The 20,045-nt window shown below is 38.6% G+C and overlaps 1 protein-coding gene across 2 annotated transcripts in view; it reads left to right on the forward strand.

Moving 5' to 3' along the window:
* The window catches only part of WDR37 (WD repeat domain 37), a 47,838-nt gene that overhangs the window by 175 nt on the left and 27,618 nt on the right, over window positions 1-20,045 (forward strand). Inside the window, exons 2-6 of one of the 2 annotated variants that reach the window (XM_014945121.1) lie at window positions 5,159-5,190; window positions 9,679-9,856; window positions 13,815-13,911; window positions 16,192-16,287; window positions 16,456-16,520. In XM_014945121.1, coding sequence (XP_014800607.1) covers window positions 9,719-9,856; window positions 13,815-13,911; window positions 16,192-16,287; window positions 16,456-16,520 — 396 coding nt within the window. In that variant the 5' untranslated portion in view covers window positions 5,159-5,190; window positions 9,679-9,718. The remainder of the gene's footprint in view (window positions 1-5,158; window positions 5,191-9,678; window positions 9,857-13,814; window positions 13,912-16,191; window positions 16,288-16,455; window positions 16,521-20,045) is intronic. The other variant, XM_014945120.1, reaches the window with a different exon arrangement.

Here is a 20,045-nt window from a genome sequence, read left to right on the forward strand (position 1 = left end):
GGCCCGCGGCGTGCGGCGGGGCTCCCGCCTCGGCACCCCCTGCCAGCCTGTCCGATTCCGGCGGGTTTCCGCGTGAAATGACTTGCACGTTTTTTCTTAGAAACCGAAATAACCGAAAACAAGCCCTTCTTCCTTTTCTCCTCTGTGGTGTGTGGTTGGTGGTGGTGGCTTTTTTTTTTTAAAAAGGGTTTTTTTCCAACACGTCCAGCCCGGGGCTGTGGGATGGCTCCAGGTCTGCAGGCAGTGAAGCCGAGGGTGCCCGTGAGGAGATCCCCTCACTAACTTACTTGGTATGCGGCTGCTTGTCCTCAGGACGAGCCAAGCGCAGCACCTCCTTAGTCTGCAGGTTGAGTTCAGGTCCCCTGACATATGTACCAATGGAATAAAAATGAGACCCCCACATTCCCTGAGTCGGGGCACAGCTGCAAGAGGAAGGGAAGTGCTGTTTGTGGGTGGGACATGGTGGATCTGGCCTTTGGCAGCTGGGGGATCATAGACTTGTCTGGGGTGGAAGGGACCTTTCAGATCATCAAGTCCAAAAGATGTCATCTCGAGTCATTGAGATGACTTAGAACCCTCTGAGATGGGTAATAGTCATCTGTAAAGAGGCATTTGCAGAGTTTCTGTCTTTTCCTGAGCTGAAAACAAATTTGAGGGAAGAATTAGTATGCTTAATGTAATCAGAGGTTTAGCAGATGTTAGGTTCCAGTTGTAGAGGGAAATTAAATAAAAAGGTTGTGCTTAGGCAAAGACAAGGAAAACTTTTCCAAGTTGAGCCTTGAACCGTTGTTCAAGGACATCTTGGTGTTTGCGAGAAAAGAGAAACTTCAATGTGCGCTTTTATCCCTCTTGTTAAATCTTCCGAATGTCAAAGTTTGTTTCGTTACAGTGTTTTAAAGTATGCTTTCTGTAACAGGAATTCATGGAAGGTTTACGTAAAGAACTGGTGGAACAGCTTCTTTGAAGTGATTCAGTGTCATTGAGTACACTTTGAAATTAGACAAACGGCTATTGTTCAGGCACCCGTTTTGCAGTATCACAGCAGTATCTTTCTTCTTAAGCAAATTTTTAAAACTGTTTTCCAAGCAAGCCAGCTGTTGGCATTTCTTATGTGATATTTTTGAAAGTGAGCTGGTAACTCAAGAATCCTCAAGTATGTTTTCCAATGAGGAGTTTACATTAGATAAGATCTTGTGTGTGTGTCAGCCTTAACGTGTTTTGTAATAACTTCCAGTGTAGCTGTGTGTGTTGTGGACTTGGGCAGTTATTTTAAGAAAAGATGCCTGCACCAGACATAGAATTTAAGGCAGAGGTGACTGTAGTGTGGGTTTGGGTTTTCTTTAAATGCCAGTTGTTTATGTGTACATTTGTCCCTAAACTAGGTTTATCATGTTAAATCTAAAGGTTTCTCTTTGAGACTGTCTCTCTAATTTAGGTATGCCCTTCCACTATCTTTCTTTTAAATTTAGGACTTTTTTAAAGGATGCAGTTTCTTGTATGGACTGGAATCCTTGAGAGCGTTGGTACAGTCATGGGAGAAATATTGTGAGTGTGATGACAGTGTCTTAAGGCTTACTTCTATAAAATCCAGAAATTGCAAGCCAGAACTAGTATGTGTCAAGTAAGGAGAAGTTAAGCACTATTGTGTTTTATACATTTGAGATGAGATCAGGATTGGGAGATTAGATGATTTTTAACTCTTGGAGCTAAGATAGTAGCTTGTCTTGCAAGGAGAAGGCCAGGGTGAGGAGCTCGTTCTGGAGGTCACCGCTTCAGACCTCTCGGGGAGTTTGTTGGTACCCTACATGTGACCACCAAGGAACGGACAGGAACTGGGATGATCTCCTTACAAACCAGAGTGATTGGTTATTTTCTTGAGCAATCCTTGGGTAATACCCACTGACTATTTTGAGGATGTCTTTAGTGTTTCAAGATGGAAGGAGTGGGTACTTGCAGTGCTGTTACACGTAGCGTTGGAAGATTTGGTAGTTCTCAGTGGTAGGCCATATGAGGAAATGCTTTAAGAATGTGCTGTACAAAGGTTATTTATTGGTGCTTCAGAAAAGCTTGCTAAAGGTATTATAGCTGGTGTCAGTTACTTGCTTTTGTTATAGCTTAAGCAGTAAAAGATTCTAATTTACTAGCTAGTAATATATTCCGAAATGAAGAGCAATAACCTTAAGGGTCACTGTGCTTGCATGACAGCATAATGGCAATTTATCTAGTTTATCAGTAGTAAGTACCTAAATATGTTTGTTTAGAGAGTGGCGCAGTAGGATTGTGGCCTCTGACTGTGGTGCAGTGCTTCCTTAAACAAATACCTGGTTAAACCGCCTTTGCTCTTGAACTTCCTTAGGATTCCTCACCCTCAGGTCTTGTATTTGCATACCTGTGCGTACACGCAGACTGTTTTTAAGCTATTAGGGATTAGCTAATACAGGAACAGGAGCTAAAATGTCTGTGAAACAGCTAAGGAAGTAGAGTACCCTCCAAACATATTTTTGGATACAACCAGCAGTAAGTAATTTAGGAGTACCTGATGCTGACTGTTGAACTCTTCAATTAAGTCAGCTAATTAATACCTGTTAATAAAACAAGGTATGATGTATACTCATAGGTAACGAGCTAGTGTTAAATGTAAGAATATATTGTACCCCGTACCATAGTGAGCACACTCAACAAGCACGGGTGGCACTGGGTCTCAAAGGAAAGTTGTATGCTTTTAGGACATCAGCAGTTTCACTTAACGGGTCTTGGTCTGATGATTATGAGTGGACTCAGGCAGGTTTCTTTTACATTCTAAATAATAAAAAAAAAATCATCCAAGTTTGGTAATTATTGTTGTTTAATATGACAATAAGTCTGTATGGTTGAGATACCGTTTCTTGCTTTAGTAGAGAGTTTGCAGGCTGGGTCTGCACTGCATTTTGGTGCGATTGCAGCATTTGCTGACATAGTTGAATTAGCAACATCAAAGCTTGCTAGCAGGAAAACTGGGCTGGCTTACACTTGGATGTTCACGTTAGAAGCTTGCTCAGAGTAGGTACTCAGTAATGTGTTAAAGCTTTTATCATTGATTTCCAGCTGTATAACATACTTAAAATTCATTGGTGCAGCTTCTTTCCCATGCTTTCTATCTAAAGGAGGCTGTCACCTTTTCAGCAGTGGATGCCTTCCCCTTTTACGTTTTGTGGAACACCAGTTTCGTTTGAAATATGCTGCACTAAATTTAGAAAAAAAAAAATGATGTTGTAATGCTTGAGTGGATTTCATAAGGTTTGAGCACACTTATCAGTGGTTCTGGCATCATCTGTGATGATCTGGAATGGTTTTGTTTCCTAAATATTTATCTCCAGCAAAACAACTAGTCTCATGAAGAAGTCTGTTTAGCCTGATCTTTCTCAGGTGTGCTCTATTCTTGGAGCTTGCATTGAATTAATGGCACTTGAATGTACAGCATCCTTGAAACAAATTGTTCACTGAAGACCTCAAAAAGGAAGTTTTACTCCTTTAAATTTGATTCCTTTGCATATTAATAAAAATGGTAGTGGCGTACATTGATACTTAAATTCCCTTAACTCATGAGTAATACTGTCAGACTGAGTTATATGTAACAAAGAACTTAATAACTGTAATCATTCTCTTCTCTTTCCCCTTTCCCTCCCTGCTTTCTGGAAAAAAACCCCAAAACATGTTAATTGGCATCTTTGTATCTTAAGGTTTTAATGTTGTGCAGGACAATAATTACTATTGTAAAAAGCCTTTGTTTCTTATGTAGTATACCCTGAAATTTTGTTCTAAACCATATTTGAGAATGACAGACCTGAGACTGTTAAAGGGATTTAAGAGCACACACAAATACAGCAGAATTGTTTCTGTGTTTTTTGGCTTAGTTGGCTTTTGTTTGTTTGTTTTTTGACACAATACTTTATATAGTAAGTATTACTATTGCTAAACTCTAAACAAAATGGAGCAGGGAGATCTTGGGTAAGAGGTGTTGCTGAAACTTCCCCATGCTTTCTCTCTGCAGACTTGTGTGTTGCCTTGAATGAACAAAAAAGGCAATGCAATACTGTAGCCATTCTGTCTGTGCTCTGACACTTCTTAAAACAGATTTTCTCCCTGGCTTCAGCTGTGTGCATACCCCAGGAGTTCTTTCCTTTCAGCAGTCTGCTTGTTCTGTGTTCAAGAGTAGAAGAAGTAGGCAAGAAGAGTTAGTTGGTTGCTGCAGTGAATTTTTAAGCCTAGTAGAGTGGTGTGTGCACTGCCGTTTGGTGCCATTTCTCTGCTGTAGCTGAATAAAACAGTACTTGGTTACACATCTGTTCTTTACTGTTACTCTGATGAAATATTTCCTGTGACTGAATACACAGTAACATCTGTTACAGAAAGGTAGGTGGCAGGACTTTAATTTAACACACTGTAAAATATGCTATGAGTTTAATTAAACAGCGTAACTGAAATACCGAAGTATCTTTGCATTCAGAAAGCAGTAATCACCTGTGGTCTAGACGTTTTCTAGGACACCAGTTTCTCTCCCCTAATTCTGCTGATAGACTTTGTCAGAAATTCATTTGGTACTGTTCTCTTGAGGCTTTCACAGATCATTATGTGAAGAACACTATGCAAACGTAGCATTTTCCGAAATGATTGAGCAGAATAGCTCAATATGTCTCATAAGCTCACTTTTTAATAGTATAGTACTTGTGAACTGACACCTTTAATGAATATAGTTTAGTAATACAACAATACAGCTTTTTTTACTCTTGATTGCTGATTTTTAGCTTTTGTGAATTCAGCTTCATTTGGCTCAGGAAACAAGAGTCCCATGCTTTGTAGTGATTTTTCATCCTACTTGTAGAATTTTTAAGTAGAAGGAAAGTGAATTTGTCTTTTCAGAACGTATTTGTAACACTCAAAAGTTATGATTAACTACATGTGACTAAAATACATAATAGGCCTATTTATAGCCTTTTTTTCTTACTTTGTGTGACTGGGATTGGGTGCTCAGCCTTGACCTGTGTTGATGTTTTCCCTCGCCCCCCTTTTCCTGTCGTCTGGTGTGTTCTAACTACAAAAGTTTCAAAAATGTGAAAGACTGACTGGTTTGTATACTACTGACTGTTTCACTAATCAATATTTAATATGGTTTTCATAGGATATGTAACATGACACTGATATTCTGGACAGGTAATTTTCATTGTTTGAAAACCTTACATAATAAGGGGAATCAGGTAACTGCTAGAAATGAGCACCTTATTTATTTATTTTTTTTTTTAGCATCATATTGCCAAGGATCTGTTTTGTGAAATCTAGTCTTGAAAAACCTATAGCTTCTTACTGTTGCGATTAGCATCAATATAGCTCTGAAATTGTCAAAGTGAAGTCAATATTTAAAGGGACACTGTCACGTTTTTAAACCGGATTTACGTCCTGCTCCTCAAAACTGTTAAATTATTGCTCCCTTACTGAAAGTTTGTGAGGCTACTCGGTGGAATTCAGAGCGGTGTTGGAGGCGGTGAAGCTAGCCCCCGTGGTCTCCTCCATCCTGTCCTTCGTGTGCACATGGCTGCTTGTTGCCTCCTTGGTGTGGGCTTTGCTGTGGCTGCGCGCACCCTCCGCGGGGCCTGGGGATGAGGGTGCATGCTTCCTCTCCCCAGAGCAGCGCATGGGCGACCTGGGCAGGCTGGGGCATGGGGACAGCGCGATTCCTGGCACGGACGCTGGCTGCGGGTGAAGTGCTGCTACCAAATAGATACACTATCCGAGGTGTTTCTTACCTCGTCTGCTCTGCTTACGAGCTGTGAAAGTAGAAACTTCTTCTGTGTAGTTAGTGTGAGAATTTCACTGTGTAAAGGTGTGATCTCATGCATTTGACTGTGTCCCTTTAAATTCTATATGCTAGAACATACAGCTGCCAAATCTGTACGTACTGATATTGAGTGGTGCAGTTGATTGGCTGGAGGGACAGGATGCCATCCAGAGGGACCTTTACGGGCTTACTCAACCTCATGAAGTTCAGCAAGGCCAAGTGCAAGGTCCTGCACCTTGGGTTGGGGCAATCCACAGTATCGATAGAGGCTGGAGGATGAATGGATTGAGAGCAGCCCTGCCGAGGACTCGGGGGTACTGATGGATGAAAAATGGGACGTGAGGCAGCAATGTGTGCTCACAGCCCAGAAGGCCAGTTGTAGCTAGGGGTACGAGAAAGACATGGGCCTGTTAGAGCAAGGAGAGCCACAAAAATCATCAGAGGGATGGAACAGCTCTTCTGTGAAGAAAGGCCAAGAGAGTTGGGGTCGTTCAACCTGGAGGAGTCTCTGGGGACACCTTATTGTGACGACCTGGGCAGGCTGGGGCATGGGGACAGCGCGATTCCTGGCACGGACGCTGGCTGCGGGTGAAGTGCTGCTACCAAATAGATACACTATCCGAGGTGTTTCTTACCTCGTCTGCTCTGCTTACGAGCTGTGAAAGTAGAAACTTCTTCTGTGTAGTTAGTGTGAGAATTTCACTGTGTAAAGGTGTGATCTCATGCATTTGACTGTGTCCCTTTAAATTCTATATGCTAGAACATACAGCTGCCAAATCTGTACGTACTGATATTGAGTGGTGCAGTTGATTGGCTGGAGGGACAGGATGCCATCCAGAGGGACCTTTACGGGCTTACTCAACCTCATGAAGTTCAGCAAGGCCAAGTGCAAGGTCCTGCACCTTGGGTTGGGGCAATCCACAGTATCGATAGAGGCTGGAGGATGAATGGATTGAGAGCAGCCCTGCCGAGGACTCGGGGGTACTGATGGATGAAAAATGGGACGTGAGGCAGCAATGTGTGCTCACAGCCCAGAAGGCCAGTTGTAGCTAGGGGTACGAGAAAGACATGGGCCTGTTAGAGCAAGGAGAGCCACAAAAATCATCAGAGGGATGGAACAGCTCTTCTGTGAAGAAAGGCCAAGAGAGTTGGGGTCGTTCAACCTGGAGGAGTCTCTGGGGACACCTTATTGTGGCCTTTCAGTACTTAAAGGAGGGTTATAAGAAAGATGGAGAGAGCTTTTTTACCAGGGCCTGTAATGACAGATCAAGGGGTAATGGCTTTAAACTGAAAGACAGTGGATTTCGGTTGGACATAGGGAAGACATTATTTACAATGAGGGTGGTGAGATGCTGGAACAGGTTGCCCAGAGAGGTGGTAGATGCCCCATCCCTGGAAACATTCAAGGTCAGGCTGGATGGGGCTCTGAACAACCTGATCTAGTTGAAGATGTCCCTGCTTGTTGCGGGGGAGGGGGATGGGACGATATGGCTAGATGGCCTTTAAAGGTTCCTTCCAACCCAAACCAGAAAAGGGTATTTATTGGTAAAGTCCTCTAAAATAAAGTAGTTTGGCAGTAGAGGGCAAATGAAAATTAACACAGTTGAAACAGTGCCTGGTAAGGCATAAACCATTTTAACATCTCTGTGTATAATTCCAGTTTAGGAGCCATATCTGAATTAGAAATTAGATTTTTTTTTTTCACTGCTGAAGCGAAACTGGTTAAATGATTTATGTGATTATATTTAACTGTGTATGTAAAAATATAAAACTGTTTAACACATCTGTGTGTGTGAACACAGAGTTTGGTACTTCAGGCCTTAAAAAGTAATCCCGAACGCTGCAGAAACTGTCAAACTGAAAGCCATTGAAAGAGTGGTTCCCAAGGGAGACAGGAAGGAGGTTGGAAGAGAGAATATACATGTGTTTGGGATCTCATCATGTTTTGAAAAGAAACAGAAGTGTGATGAGCACTGAAAACCTGTTCCTAATTCTTGACCATATGTCCAAGAACCGGAAGGTACTTAGTGAAGCCCAGAAAATTGGCAGTAACTTGCTTATGGGATGAGCTTCTTTGAATTTTCAGTCCTGTCTTTCTACAGCAGAGGAATCTAGGCACAGTGAAAAAAGAAATCTAGTCAAATAAGAAACTGCCCAATGGTAGCTCTTTATCTTCTTTCTTCTTTAATTTGTGAATATAGCTAATTAGTTACTACTGATTAATCACACATAAAAAGCTCTGATGGGATTAGGTGCAGGGGAGGACTGTGCAGAGTCTAGAGGAAGTGAAAAAAAATCATGTCAGTGCAGTACAAGATACTGGCACAACCTGAATTTTCTTCTAGATTCACTGGGGAATTGATGTCAGGTTACTGGAACTCAGGTGTTCCAAAAGCTAGAAATTAAAATACCGAGTTTTCTAATGAGAAAATTTGAGGATGGATGGGCATCAAAACCTTAACTAAATTTAGTCTAATTTTGATATATAAAATTTATATATCTTTAGATTTTTGCAATATAAAAACCAAAGCAAATTTAAAGCTGTTTTTATTCATAGTGCATACTGTGTTTTTAGTAAGGTATGCTTCTCCTTGGCTTTATGATATGTTAAAAAGCTGAAAATACAATGTCAAAACCACCAAACTGGTTAATGCCTTGTCTTGTTAATAGCGATGGTGCTCATTCCTAGCTTGAGATCTAGTGTGTTGGCGGATCTTAAATTGGAAGTGGCCCTGGGTTTGGTTTAAATTTTCTCTGATCGGCTTATATAAAAGGAAGCTCAGTTGCCTTGTTAGCTTTGCCAACTCTGCTCTCCTATTTCTCTGCAGACTATTGCAGCTCTTTTAAGTTCTAATTGTTGTTTCAGAAATCATTTATGCTGGAGAATGAATTTTTATTTTGTTCTCAATGTTCATGATCGAAAAATTTTGAGTAATCAATCCCAAAACGTTTGAAATGTTTAATAACTGGTACCCCATGAAACTATAATTTCTGCTGAATATCAGGTTTAAATTTAAAAAAAAAAATCCAGTAATTAATTGTTTGTAAAAATAAGATTTTGACAGTAAAGAACATATTCTCCACCTTTATGCAAGAAATGAAACATAATTTGGTTTTTCTTAAATAGGGGAAAGCAGTAGATTATGCATGGTAATATTAATTGGTGATACTGTCAGGTGTTTTTAGGGATGTTAAAATGCATATTTGGCTTTAACAAGCTGGCAAAAATTAGCAACAACAACAGCCTGCTACATCAGGAGCACTTTCACTCTTTTCATGGGCACTTTTACTATTAAGAAAGTGAAAATGTGAGCTGTCAAAAATGTTGGAAAGTAGTTTTCAGAACTTGTGTCATTAAAATTAGTTTCTGCTTATTGTGTAAACAAGCACATTGATCAAATTTTGTTTACTAACATTTGATGTTGCATAATACATTTTTAACCTGACAGTGTCCCTAAATTATCATGTCTGTTTGCTTTCATTTTCCAGCTGGGTTTTAATTTTGCATGCATTTCAGTGAAATAGAGTATGCATAATAGTTGTTTCCTGGAAGCATTTTGGGGCTGTCTCTGCTAGTGCTCTCCAAAATGAGCAAGGTAGTGGAATTTATTTTTCTTCTGTGGAGGTTTGTTAGCTAATGAATAAGTAATACAGAAGTGTTTCTACTTAATGTACATATATGCATATGTGGTTTTGAACTTAGTGCTGTCTGAAGATTAGCTGTAAGTAATAGGGATCCCTTCTTTTTAATCACAACTCAAACAACTCCAATTTAGTAGAAATAAATATTTCTGTTTTGAGAAAAAAAAAATTAAACTCTGGTTATTTTGGCGAAGAAATTTGTAATGTGTGATGCTTGTGCTTAGTTTATCATAGGAGCCTCTGTGAAGTTGTTTTTTTGAAGTAATGCCAATAGAAAGTGGAAGTTGTGCATCTGCTCGCCAAGCAAAGCAGAAACGCAAATCCCACAGTCTTTCAATCCGAAGAACCAACAGTTCCGAGCAAGAACGGGCAGGACTGCAGAGAGACATGTTGGAGGGGCAGGTAAGAGAATACACTGCCGCTGGGGTAACTTCCTTAACTTATGTTTTCAGTGCAAAGAAATCAATTTAAGTAATGAAGTACATCCAGCAGAGCTGCAGGAACAGCAGACTTCCTAGCTTTTAAATGCTGGCTGTCCTTGGAGGCTATTGACGTGGATGTTCCGGATGTTCCGATTACAGGTTGTAATCAGACCTGTGGAGCTTTATATTGGCTTTTGTGTGTTGTTGCATGAATGATAAAACCATGAAGAAATACAAAGAAACAGCATCTTTATTTCACTGCACCTCTTCCTTCTCCCCCACCCTTAAAGTTGAAGATTGATTCTTGATTTCGTAAGTTTGAATTTGGAATAGTAGTAACACAGGAATATGAATAAACCAAAATATTTGTTATTACGACTCTGATAAGGAAGGTATTAGTGGAAATGCTGTTCTGTGTGCCTTTCCATAAAGTAAACAAATATTGCCCGCTTGACAGGCGTGAGCTAAATTAAATTTTTGTTTGTGGTTTTGTTGTTTGTTTGTTTTTTTTAATTTGGCTCAGATGAAGGTATGATTTTCTGTATATTAAACTTAAGGGAGAGAACAACAACCACAAACTTCGGTAATTTTCTTAATCGTGTCAGTCTGTGCAGTGGGCACAGTCCGGAGCCACATGGAGTGTTTCACCCCACAATACTGAGATTAACTGTTGGTCAGGGCCCTGGAGGAAGTGTTTGAAGCAGTTCTGCCAAAGATAAGCAAATAGCAGTTTGAAAACTAACTACTGTCAAATTGAATATGCAATCTTAATGTTGGCCTGGCAAAGATGATCCAAAACTTGATTTTTATCAGAGAGGTGTTTTGAAAATACCGATGGTGTTTGGCTACAAGAGACCTCGTTTATTGAACTCTGCAGATACTCTGGAAGGCAAACCTTGTGTTTTCTCAGTGTTGTGACAGGTTTTGTTTTGTTTTTGGTTTTTTTACATGAATCTATTCTTCAGTTTATTACAGTGTCAGTTTTCTGGGAACTAACAGAGCACAACTTGTTCCCTTTAGCCATCTAGAAGTCAGAGAATGTAAGTACTTGGACAGAAAGCTGTTTGTGCATTTGAGCCATTACAGCCTTACTTCAGGAAAGCAGTGAGGGGCAGCTGAGAGGTCAAGGCATCCTGTCACTTCTGTGTAGTAAACTAAAATTTTAAGCTGTTTTAGTATTTCTCATCAAGCTCTATGATTGTATTATGCTGTAATACGTAAATGTTTTAAATGTTTTATGTATCATCTTATTTAATTTGGTTGACCTTTAACCTTGAACAGCCCGTAGCAGATTCTAATGAGTAGAGAGTATTAATGTCGCTTCACAGCGGAGCTGTAAACTGCATCAGATCTAGAAAAGTACTTTTGCAGATAAACAGATAACATTATTACATGGTATTTTAATGAGCTAATTTAAATAATGCCAACTTTAAAGAGAGTAAAGGAAGTTGGTGCGTTTTACTATGCTGGTTACTTTAGGACAGATTTATATTTGCTTATGTTTTCAGGCTCTGAGAAGGGGATTGAAAACCTTTCCTACATCTCTTTCTGTTTTGAAAGTTGTAGGTTAACTTAGTTCCTTTCATGACCTTACTGTATGGATTTATTGGGTATTGAATCGGAAATAATTCTAACTTCAGTGTTTCTCTTGATAGTGTTTCATTTGTATAGTATTCCTGTTTAATCCATTTTGTTTCAAGTTGGTTTTAATCGGGATGTGTTTCACATTCTGGTTGACTGTGAATGCATGGACAAAAGTACTGTCTCAAGGGTGAGGCAGATGAAGATGCAGAAAGGAATACCCTAGGGGGACATAAAGAACATAGGACCACTTCTTTCAGCACAGCGCCTCTGTCAGCAGAGTGCCACGGCTTAAAGTAGCTGTGAAACTCCTGCTGTGAAACTCCTACGTACTGTGAACTGTGCACAAAGCAAATGTGCTCTGTGTCCTGCCTATTTAGTGGCTTCTCTTGCTCGTCTCTTTAAAATTGATGTTCAGAAATAACTTACAAAATCGGGATCATGATAGGCTTTTCTGATTGTTTCTGAAGACAGTCATCTTGACTGTATGAACCAAAATGTGAGGGAAAATAAATTCTGGTTGTTTAGATGCTGACTTGGTGGAAGGCTCATGCTGCCCTCTGATGGCTAATATGCACACTTTTCATCCTAATTCAGTTAGTTTATAGGAATGGAACCAATTTCTTTTGGTTTGGGTTTCCCAGAACATCTTAAAATAAAACAGGCCAGAATAATCCTTAAACTTGCATTGAGTAATGAAGTTCACTCTAACTTGGGTGGTGTCCTGTGCTCTTGTTGCCACTCCCATGGGGGTTTGTACTTCCATTCTGGAAATGCTCCTTCTGTACTTCTAGACCTGAAATAATGGTTTGTGCTGTGGCAGAAGCTGACTCACTTTTCTTTTTTTGCTCATAGCTGCTGATTTCAAGATCTTGAAATTACATACTTTTGCTTTGTTTATAAAAAATAGATGTTGCTGATGGGCACATGCCCTGTATAATTGATAGATGAACACTGATATATTGGTAATATGCTATACATGTTACCATATTAGTTTCACTTCAAATTTGGTAACTTGTTTCCTTGCATATATACTTTGCAGATTTTGAATACAGCTGCATTATTTACAGGCTTGTCCAGTAATAAGATGTTTTCTTCCTGAATTTTGACGTGACAGGTTAGACACACTCCAAAGGAGTAGTTGAACTTTTTCATTGTCAGGGTAAGGCTCAGTTAAGTGGAAACTTCTCTTAAAAAAAGGTTTATAGCTGGCCACCAAGATAAATAATATATGCAGTAAGCCAACTTGCGTATTGTGGTCCACCAGCGACTGCTTTAGTAGAATTTATTCAGGTAGTGTGCAAGGGCGGTTCTTCCTTTGATCCATACTTGTAGTGAATTAATTGATTATAGTTATTAGACTAATGACAGTATTTTCTCCCTTCTAATTTGCCATTTTTTTAGTAGCACGCTGTGCTTTAAGTTTTACTATGTTTGTATTAGGTTCTTAATGTACTGCAGTCAGTTGTATTCTGTTTTATTCACTGTCTGCTCAACAGTGTTTGATAACAGATTAATTGAGTGACAACCTTAACTCCCAACAGAAATCAGTACTTCCTTGTTTTGGATATGGTATGCAATTGTTAGCAGAAAATATGCTGCTGGTCTTTGTTTTATCAGCAGATGAATAAAATTCAAATAACTTGCCAACAGAAACTTGTGGTCGAGCTGTGTATTGAGCTCAGATAGTATGAATCCTGTGTTAGTGGTTTTATTACATATTTGGTTTTATGCCTTAGGATTGCTATGTTGGTTATACTGAAGAAAAAAAGATCAACCCTCCTCCATGGATTTGTTTCAAAATACTTTTTGTGAAGAGGAGATGCCAGAATAATATCTGGGGAAGGAAGGATTAGAAATTACCTTTTCCTTCACACTTAGTTGTAGTTAGTGGCAAAAGTATGTAAATGTTAAAAATATGCATAAAAGCTTAGTTTGTCCCAGGCTTTGGTAATAAAGTGCTTTGTGATGACAACTTCCTGACCTAATGCATAGTCAACTCTGAATTACTTTGTCATCCAAAGGTGTGCTTTAGTTTTGAACTGGAAGCGTCTTGACATTGTATTATACATTTTGCCGAATTGTATGTGTATCATGGTTTTATAGTTTTTCTCTAGTAAAATAAAAAAAACCCAGCCAACTCACAAATGATTAAATTCTGTCCCTTGAAAAAGTATGTAAACCAAATAATTGTATGATGCACAGAGCTTATTGTTTTGTGTTCTATGCTAGCTGTGGTTTTGGTTTCTCTCCTTGCTGGGAGAGGGAGAGAACTGTTAAAGTCAGTTTAACATTGAAGAGTGACTACATAAAAGATATGTAAAGAAAAATATAAACCCTGATATTTTGCCTCCTAGGATTCTAAACTACCATCTTCTGTCCGGAATACACTCCTTGAACTTTTTGGGCAAATAGAGCGGGAGTTTGAAAACCTATATATTGAAAATTTGGAATGTGAGTATCCATTTTTTTTCCAGCAACTTATGAATTGTTTGAATTTAGGATACAGTAGCGCTAATTGAGATGCTTACCTTGGATAGTGCACTTCGTGTAGCTTTTCTGTGAGCAGTTTTAAGAAATGTTTTGAACTTGTAGTCAAAGATGGGGTTTGTATCTTTTCAGAAAAATCACTTTCTTATCTCTTTGACACAAGTAGTGAGAACTGATGTGTGTCGTCCTCCTTGACTCTCGGGCCAAGACAGTGAAGCGTCTGGCAGTAACTCTGGTCAGCCATTGAAGTTTGTGTCTTTGCTGTATATTTACAGGCTTAATTTTAATGATGTAATATTAGTAATTAAAATTGAAAAAGTGTCTTACTTAAAAAAACACAGTGTTTCTGGATCATACTTTTTAGTCCATTGCATGACCAGCACCTGCAACTGCTCATGAATGTTGAAGTAGAGCACTTGGATAAAAATTCCAGGTGTTATCTGTGCAGAATGTTATTTGTTTAATGACAATGCAGTCATATGGTAATAACGCAAGTGATCCAGGGTGGTGCAAGAGGATCCATGGTAAGTACCACAGGCAGCCGTGCAGTAACGCCCCTGCTCAATTTTCCGTGCTGGATTTTGGAAGCTGCATTGTGTGGCTTTGCTTCTGAGTTGTGGAGTTTTTCTGGTTTGCCTCCAAGTAGTTTTTCTTTTTTTTCCCCACACCTAATCCGTTCCCACAGTTAAACCAAACAGTCACAAAAAAAAGCATTTTTGTATGTTTTTTGAAAATGTACTGTTATTTTAGTCTTTTAAAGCCTTGAGATTGTGCTTGTTAAAGGCTGTCATCAACACTGCACGTTTTTTAGTCACACTTTTCACAACTGAGTTTTCAGCCTTCTGCTGAGAAGTTGGCTGGTAACAAGAAAAGTAGGGATTGTCCCCTGCTGCCCCACTTCAAAAGTGTTTGTCAGAAAACAATTGGTGAATTTGTTTGTACCTTCCAGAGTATGACTTTTCCTTCCATTCTGTTTCCTCTGCATCTTCATTCTTCACCTCGCAGTTCTAGTTTGCTCCTTTCAGGCAGTTCTTGTATCTGCCTGGCTTGTTTGTTTCAGTCACCTGTTGCTACAAGCCTGTCTCTGTTTACTTCTCTTTCATGTTGTCTTTGTTTTGTAAAAGTTTAGGTGTATGTGACTGGAAACACGGAAAGAATCTTGCTTTGCTCATTTCAAGCACTTGGATGTGGTATGCAAGTGTAAACTGACTTTCCCAGTGCTTAGAACTGAGACTTCCTTGAATTTCTCAGAAATGTCAAGAAGTGTACTCCTGATGGGTCACGTTCTCCCACATTTCAAAGCCTGGGAGTGAATGGTGAATGGCTTCTTTAAGAAAAAGCCTTAAGAACTTGTGGAAAAATGGGCCTAGACTTAATTCTCAAGAACAGCCCAAAACTGCGTGGTTAAAGCTTCTCAATAGGATTTCACTTGAGGAGAACACTTGAAGAATATCAGCCCAAATTTTGAGGAAAAACCATAATGTTCTTTATAAAATGAAGTTGAGCAACTTTTAACCACCCCAGCTGCTGGAAATCACTTGCGAGTACCTAATTTATTTTAACTGTGCCATCACTCTGTCTTGTATTGAGATGGTTCTGGTGAGAGTTATAAATAATTGACAGAAAAACATATTCTTGTTACAAACATGTGCTTCATCTGATGTGCAATGAAAATGTTTTGATCGTATTTTATGTTTCTAAAACACTTGAATGTAAAGTGTATATGTCATTCTACATTTTTAATGTATTTCAAAGTATAAAAAGACCCACATGTGCTGCACTGCTTTTCGTACTGAAACTCTAGCAGTGGACAGGCATTCAGGGGAGAATACTATTTCATGATTAATAAAATCATTGTCAAGAAATTACTTACTAATTCCGTGGCTGAAATATTTATGATACTGCGAATTTTCTGTCTTCTGTTGGATTTAATTCAGTATAGATGTATGCATTTCACAGAAGCTGTTTGTTAGTCACATTTATTAGTAAAAGTAACAGTAATTAAAAGCCACTAATACTTTCCTTGGAATCTGGGTCAAGGTTGGTCTCTGGAAAATTCAGCGTGAGTCTTGGTTTGTGTCTTGGTGAGACCTGCTTTTATAAAATCACAGTTGATCTCCTTTCCTGTCCTTGGCATAAAATAGATTGATTACTTAACATAACAATTCTTAAATAGGATGTTAATAATGATATTCCTAATGATACTAAATATTTTGTATTAATGTGAATTTTTCCTATTGTTAGTACGTAGAGAGATTGATACACTTAATGAGCGTTTAGCGGCTGAAGGACAGACAATCGATGGAGCTGAACTGAGCAAAGGACAACTGAAAACAAAAGGTAAGAGAACCCCAAAGAATCCTAAACTAGGATTTTTGAATTTGCTATTTTTATATTTAGCCGGCCAAAACTTAGAATCTTATTGAAAGACATTATTACCAGTTACTTATACAAATAAGCTAATACTGTATTTGAAATCTCTTCTTTTGAATTTATTTGTCTCAACAGCCAGTCATAGTACCAGTCAGCTTTCTCAGAAATTAAAGACAACTTACAAGGCATCTACTAGCAAGGTATGATACAAATTAAACCCCTATTCATCAGTGTGTACTCGTGAGACTAACGTGTCTGTCTTTAAGTTGTAAATTGTGGTTTCTTTAGGCTGAGTAGTGCTGTTCTTTAAGTAAATCTGCCTCATGAGGAACAGTATCTTTATCCTGGATTCATTAATTACCCATTACTTCAACCACACTATATGACATTTTTACAGTAATTGCTTATCTTATTTAAAGAATGAATGTTGGAGAGGAGAGCGTGTGTGCACATATGTATGTGAAATTACTCTTCTGTAAAGAGAACTAAAAAAATTACTCAGTTTCATGAGGGAAATAGAGAACTTAGTGAATTTCTGAGTAAAGATTTGGGTATTGCAGTTGAAATGGGGATTTAAGTAGGCATCTATATGCATACTATTATAGTTTGGGTTTTTTTTTAATAATTTTTAGTTTTCAGCTATGAGACTAGAACAGTTTGTCTCCTTTATGTTGCCTTACAAATGAGTAGCTGGAGATCTTTTTTGCCTGGTATCTTAGCACAGTTACCCTTTCCAATACTTTTTAGTTTTGCACATCTGCATCTGTCTGGTATTTTTGTTTTTCTCTCCTCTTTTTTACTTCTCTTAGAGAGTTTAACTGCTGCTCTTTTTGCCCCTATCTCAGGGTGATATATCATTAAGGTTAAGTGAAATGTGAGGAAACCACAGTGGGATCTGGCACATAAACCAACTATATGAGAAGCTCCATGCTGACCTGTATTGCAGGCTCACATGTGGTTATAGAATGACTGTGGGTGCCTTGGAAATACCATCTGTTAAGGAGTCTGAAACTTTGAGAGTAAGAATAAGAGTAGTGTGGTGAAGTACATGTAAGTTGCTGTGTTTTATTTGGCCGCCTTTTTATTTTATTGTTTTTCAGACTTTCTTCGTCATTCTTGCCAATAGAATGCAGAGAGGTGCCTTTCCTTTTTCTCAAGAGTTAATGACTTACAAATTGTTCAAGGAGGCCATTTAAGTAGGGACAACATGATACCAATAGGGGCAATCCGGTATTAGCGCAACTACTACGTAGTTATGAATTAGTACTTTCTCTAGTGTAGTGTTGGGGTTTTTGAGGTTTTTCTTGTTTGGTGGGTTTGTTTTTGTGGTTTTTTGTGGGTTTTTGGGTTTTTTTTTTCATGGCTGGTGGTAAATGCTTGTCTTCTTTCACTTGCTTGCGATGTAGCGCTCGTATTCTTTCCCGGGCAAGGCAGGCGGACCTCGCAACTTCAGCGTGGGAAGCTGGGAAGTGTGGGGTGGAGACTCCTGGGTAACTGCTTTGCTTCATGGTGTTCTGATCTGCATGCCCAGCAAAGTAGTCATGAGTAGTGGAACATGAAGAATTTACTACCTTATTATAGACATATGTGGTATATCAATTGATAACCAACAGATGTTTGAATGTGCTGATTATTTCTTTCCACAACTCCGAAATCAGAATTTACTGGAGGGTAGAGAGGATGATATGAGGGAAATGATGAAGTGGAGAGCATCTCTCTCTCCAGTGTGTTCTTTGAAACCTTTCTGCAAGTCATGGGAGTGTCTTTATTTCAGCTGCTTCTTCCTTCCTACGCAGAAGAGTCGAAGCTGCAACCTTTTGTCTCTTGACGCACAAAGAGACTCTAGCCAAAAGTCAGGAAAGACTGTAACTAAGTTTCTAACAAACTAATCTATCCTGACTGGATGCAGTTAGAATTACCTAATACACTATCTGGGAAAATGATATTTGAAGAGTTTTAAGAGTTTAACAGCTTTGAATTTCTTATGTCTGTATTTTTTATGAGCATTGAATGAACAATGCTGTTCACCAAAAATGGGTTGTGTTTCAAACTCAGTGGGGTAGTGGATCACAACTTTTCTCTTCGGCCCATCCTTTATACTGTTGTTGTATGCCCAATGTAAAAACTTGTCAGAAGTCTTTTTTTTTTTTTAATCTTTCTCCCTGTGAGTAATTAGAAGAGACTTAAGTTTTACAAAGCAATTGTTCTGTGTAATTGCACACAATTACATTTTTCTGATTGCCAACCAATAAAGAATGTGGGTTTGTTCTGAAAAGAGCTTTCGATATTAGCTTGTTCTAAAGGGAAAGCTGATCCTTGGGTGCTTTAATTTTGGTAAAAAGGCTAAGACTCAAGCTGTTGATTTTCTTGGGAAAAATGCTGAGATAAATATGCTTAATTCGAGTCCTTCATAGAAAATTCCCATAGCTGGATACTTTTTGTCCCTTAGCTGAGTTACAAGTCTGAATATTAAGTCAGAAAAACTTGTATGAGAAAAGGATGTTTTTAGCAGCAGGTAGAGTAGATTTAGTGCTTGGTAATCTAAAAATAATTTTTTGTATATGTTAATGGACAAGATCCTGTAATTTAACTGCAGTTGTTTGTAGATGCAGGAATCGCTGTGTGAACTTCATGTTTTGATGTTGGCAAGATGTTATTGCTGATGTTAACGGTCTCTGGCTGTAACAGTTGTTAAGACATCAGGAAAACATTAACAGTTTATGCAGAATCCTAAAATAAACTGAAATGATATAACTTGCTCCATCATAAACTAACTTCCAGGATCTCTGATTTTTTTTGGATCAGGAAAAGGATTCTTAAGACATTTCTTCACCCAGCAGTTGAAAGGAATAAAACTTTTTGGAAGACATAATTTTTGACCTTACTGCTTAATGTTGCTCCACAAGAAATTGTGTTCATCAGTTACAGTGTAACGCTGCTGGGCTGGTCCTGAGCTGACTGAGTTTTCTTTCTTAATTCTAATGTGTCCTGTCTGCTTAAGGGAAATTTTTACTGGGTGTTGCAGTTTTTTGCCATGCAGTTGTTTCCACTTGTATTTGGTTTGCAATTGTTTACATGGTAAACAATTGTTTTCATGGTGTTTCAGTTTGCAATTTTCTATTGTTTACGTGGCTAACAATTGTTTTGTTATTAACAAATCTCTGTTATAGAAGGAAATACATGAAAATACATGGACAGACAAAGCAGAAATCCACTCAAGATATGATTGCCCACTTATTTATGCTTGCATATGATAAACTGGGGTCTGCTGAAGTTATTTTTAAAAACCTTCAGACGTGCAGAGGCGTCTTTTTAGCAATTTGTATGTTATTTAAGCATTTCCTTTCCTTTTTTGGAAAATTGCTTCTCAATGGTTAAGGAGTCAGGAAGTAATACAGGCACTATGTGCTTTATCCAATTACTAGTACATGAAATGAGGGACAGCAAAATAGAAAGAAAGAAGGGAAAAAAAAAAAGATGTGTAGAAAAAGTGTGCTTTAAACATCTATGTCTGGATATTTGGTGTTAGATAGTGTTTTTGAACTCTTACCTTCCATGTGTTCATTCAAGAGCGCTAATACTCCAAAAAGAGTTTTACAGCCTTGCTGTTAAATGATCAATGAAGCAACTGTCCAGCCGTTTTGGAAAATCTGTGCTTGTTGATGAGTAGGAGATTAGACTGAGCATTAGAAGGACAGAATGCAAAGATACTTCCAGTGTGCAAT

The sequence above is a fragment of the Calidris pugnax genome, unplaced genomic scaffold (assembly GCF_001431845.1).
Source record: "Calidris pugnax isolate Ruff unplaced genomic scaffold, ASM143184v1 scaffold54, whole genome shotgun sequence".
Lineage (NCBI taxonomy): Eukaryota > Metazoa > Chordata > Aves > Charadriiformes > Scolopacidae > Calidris > Calidris pugnax.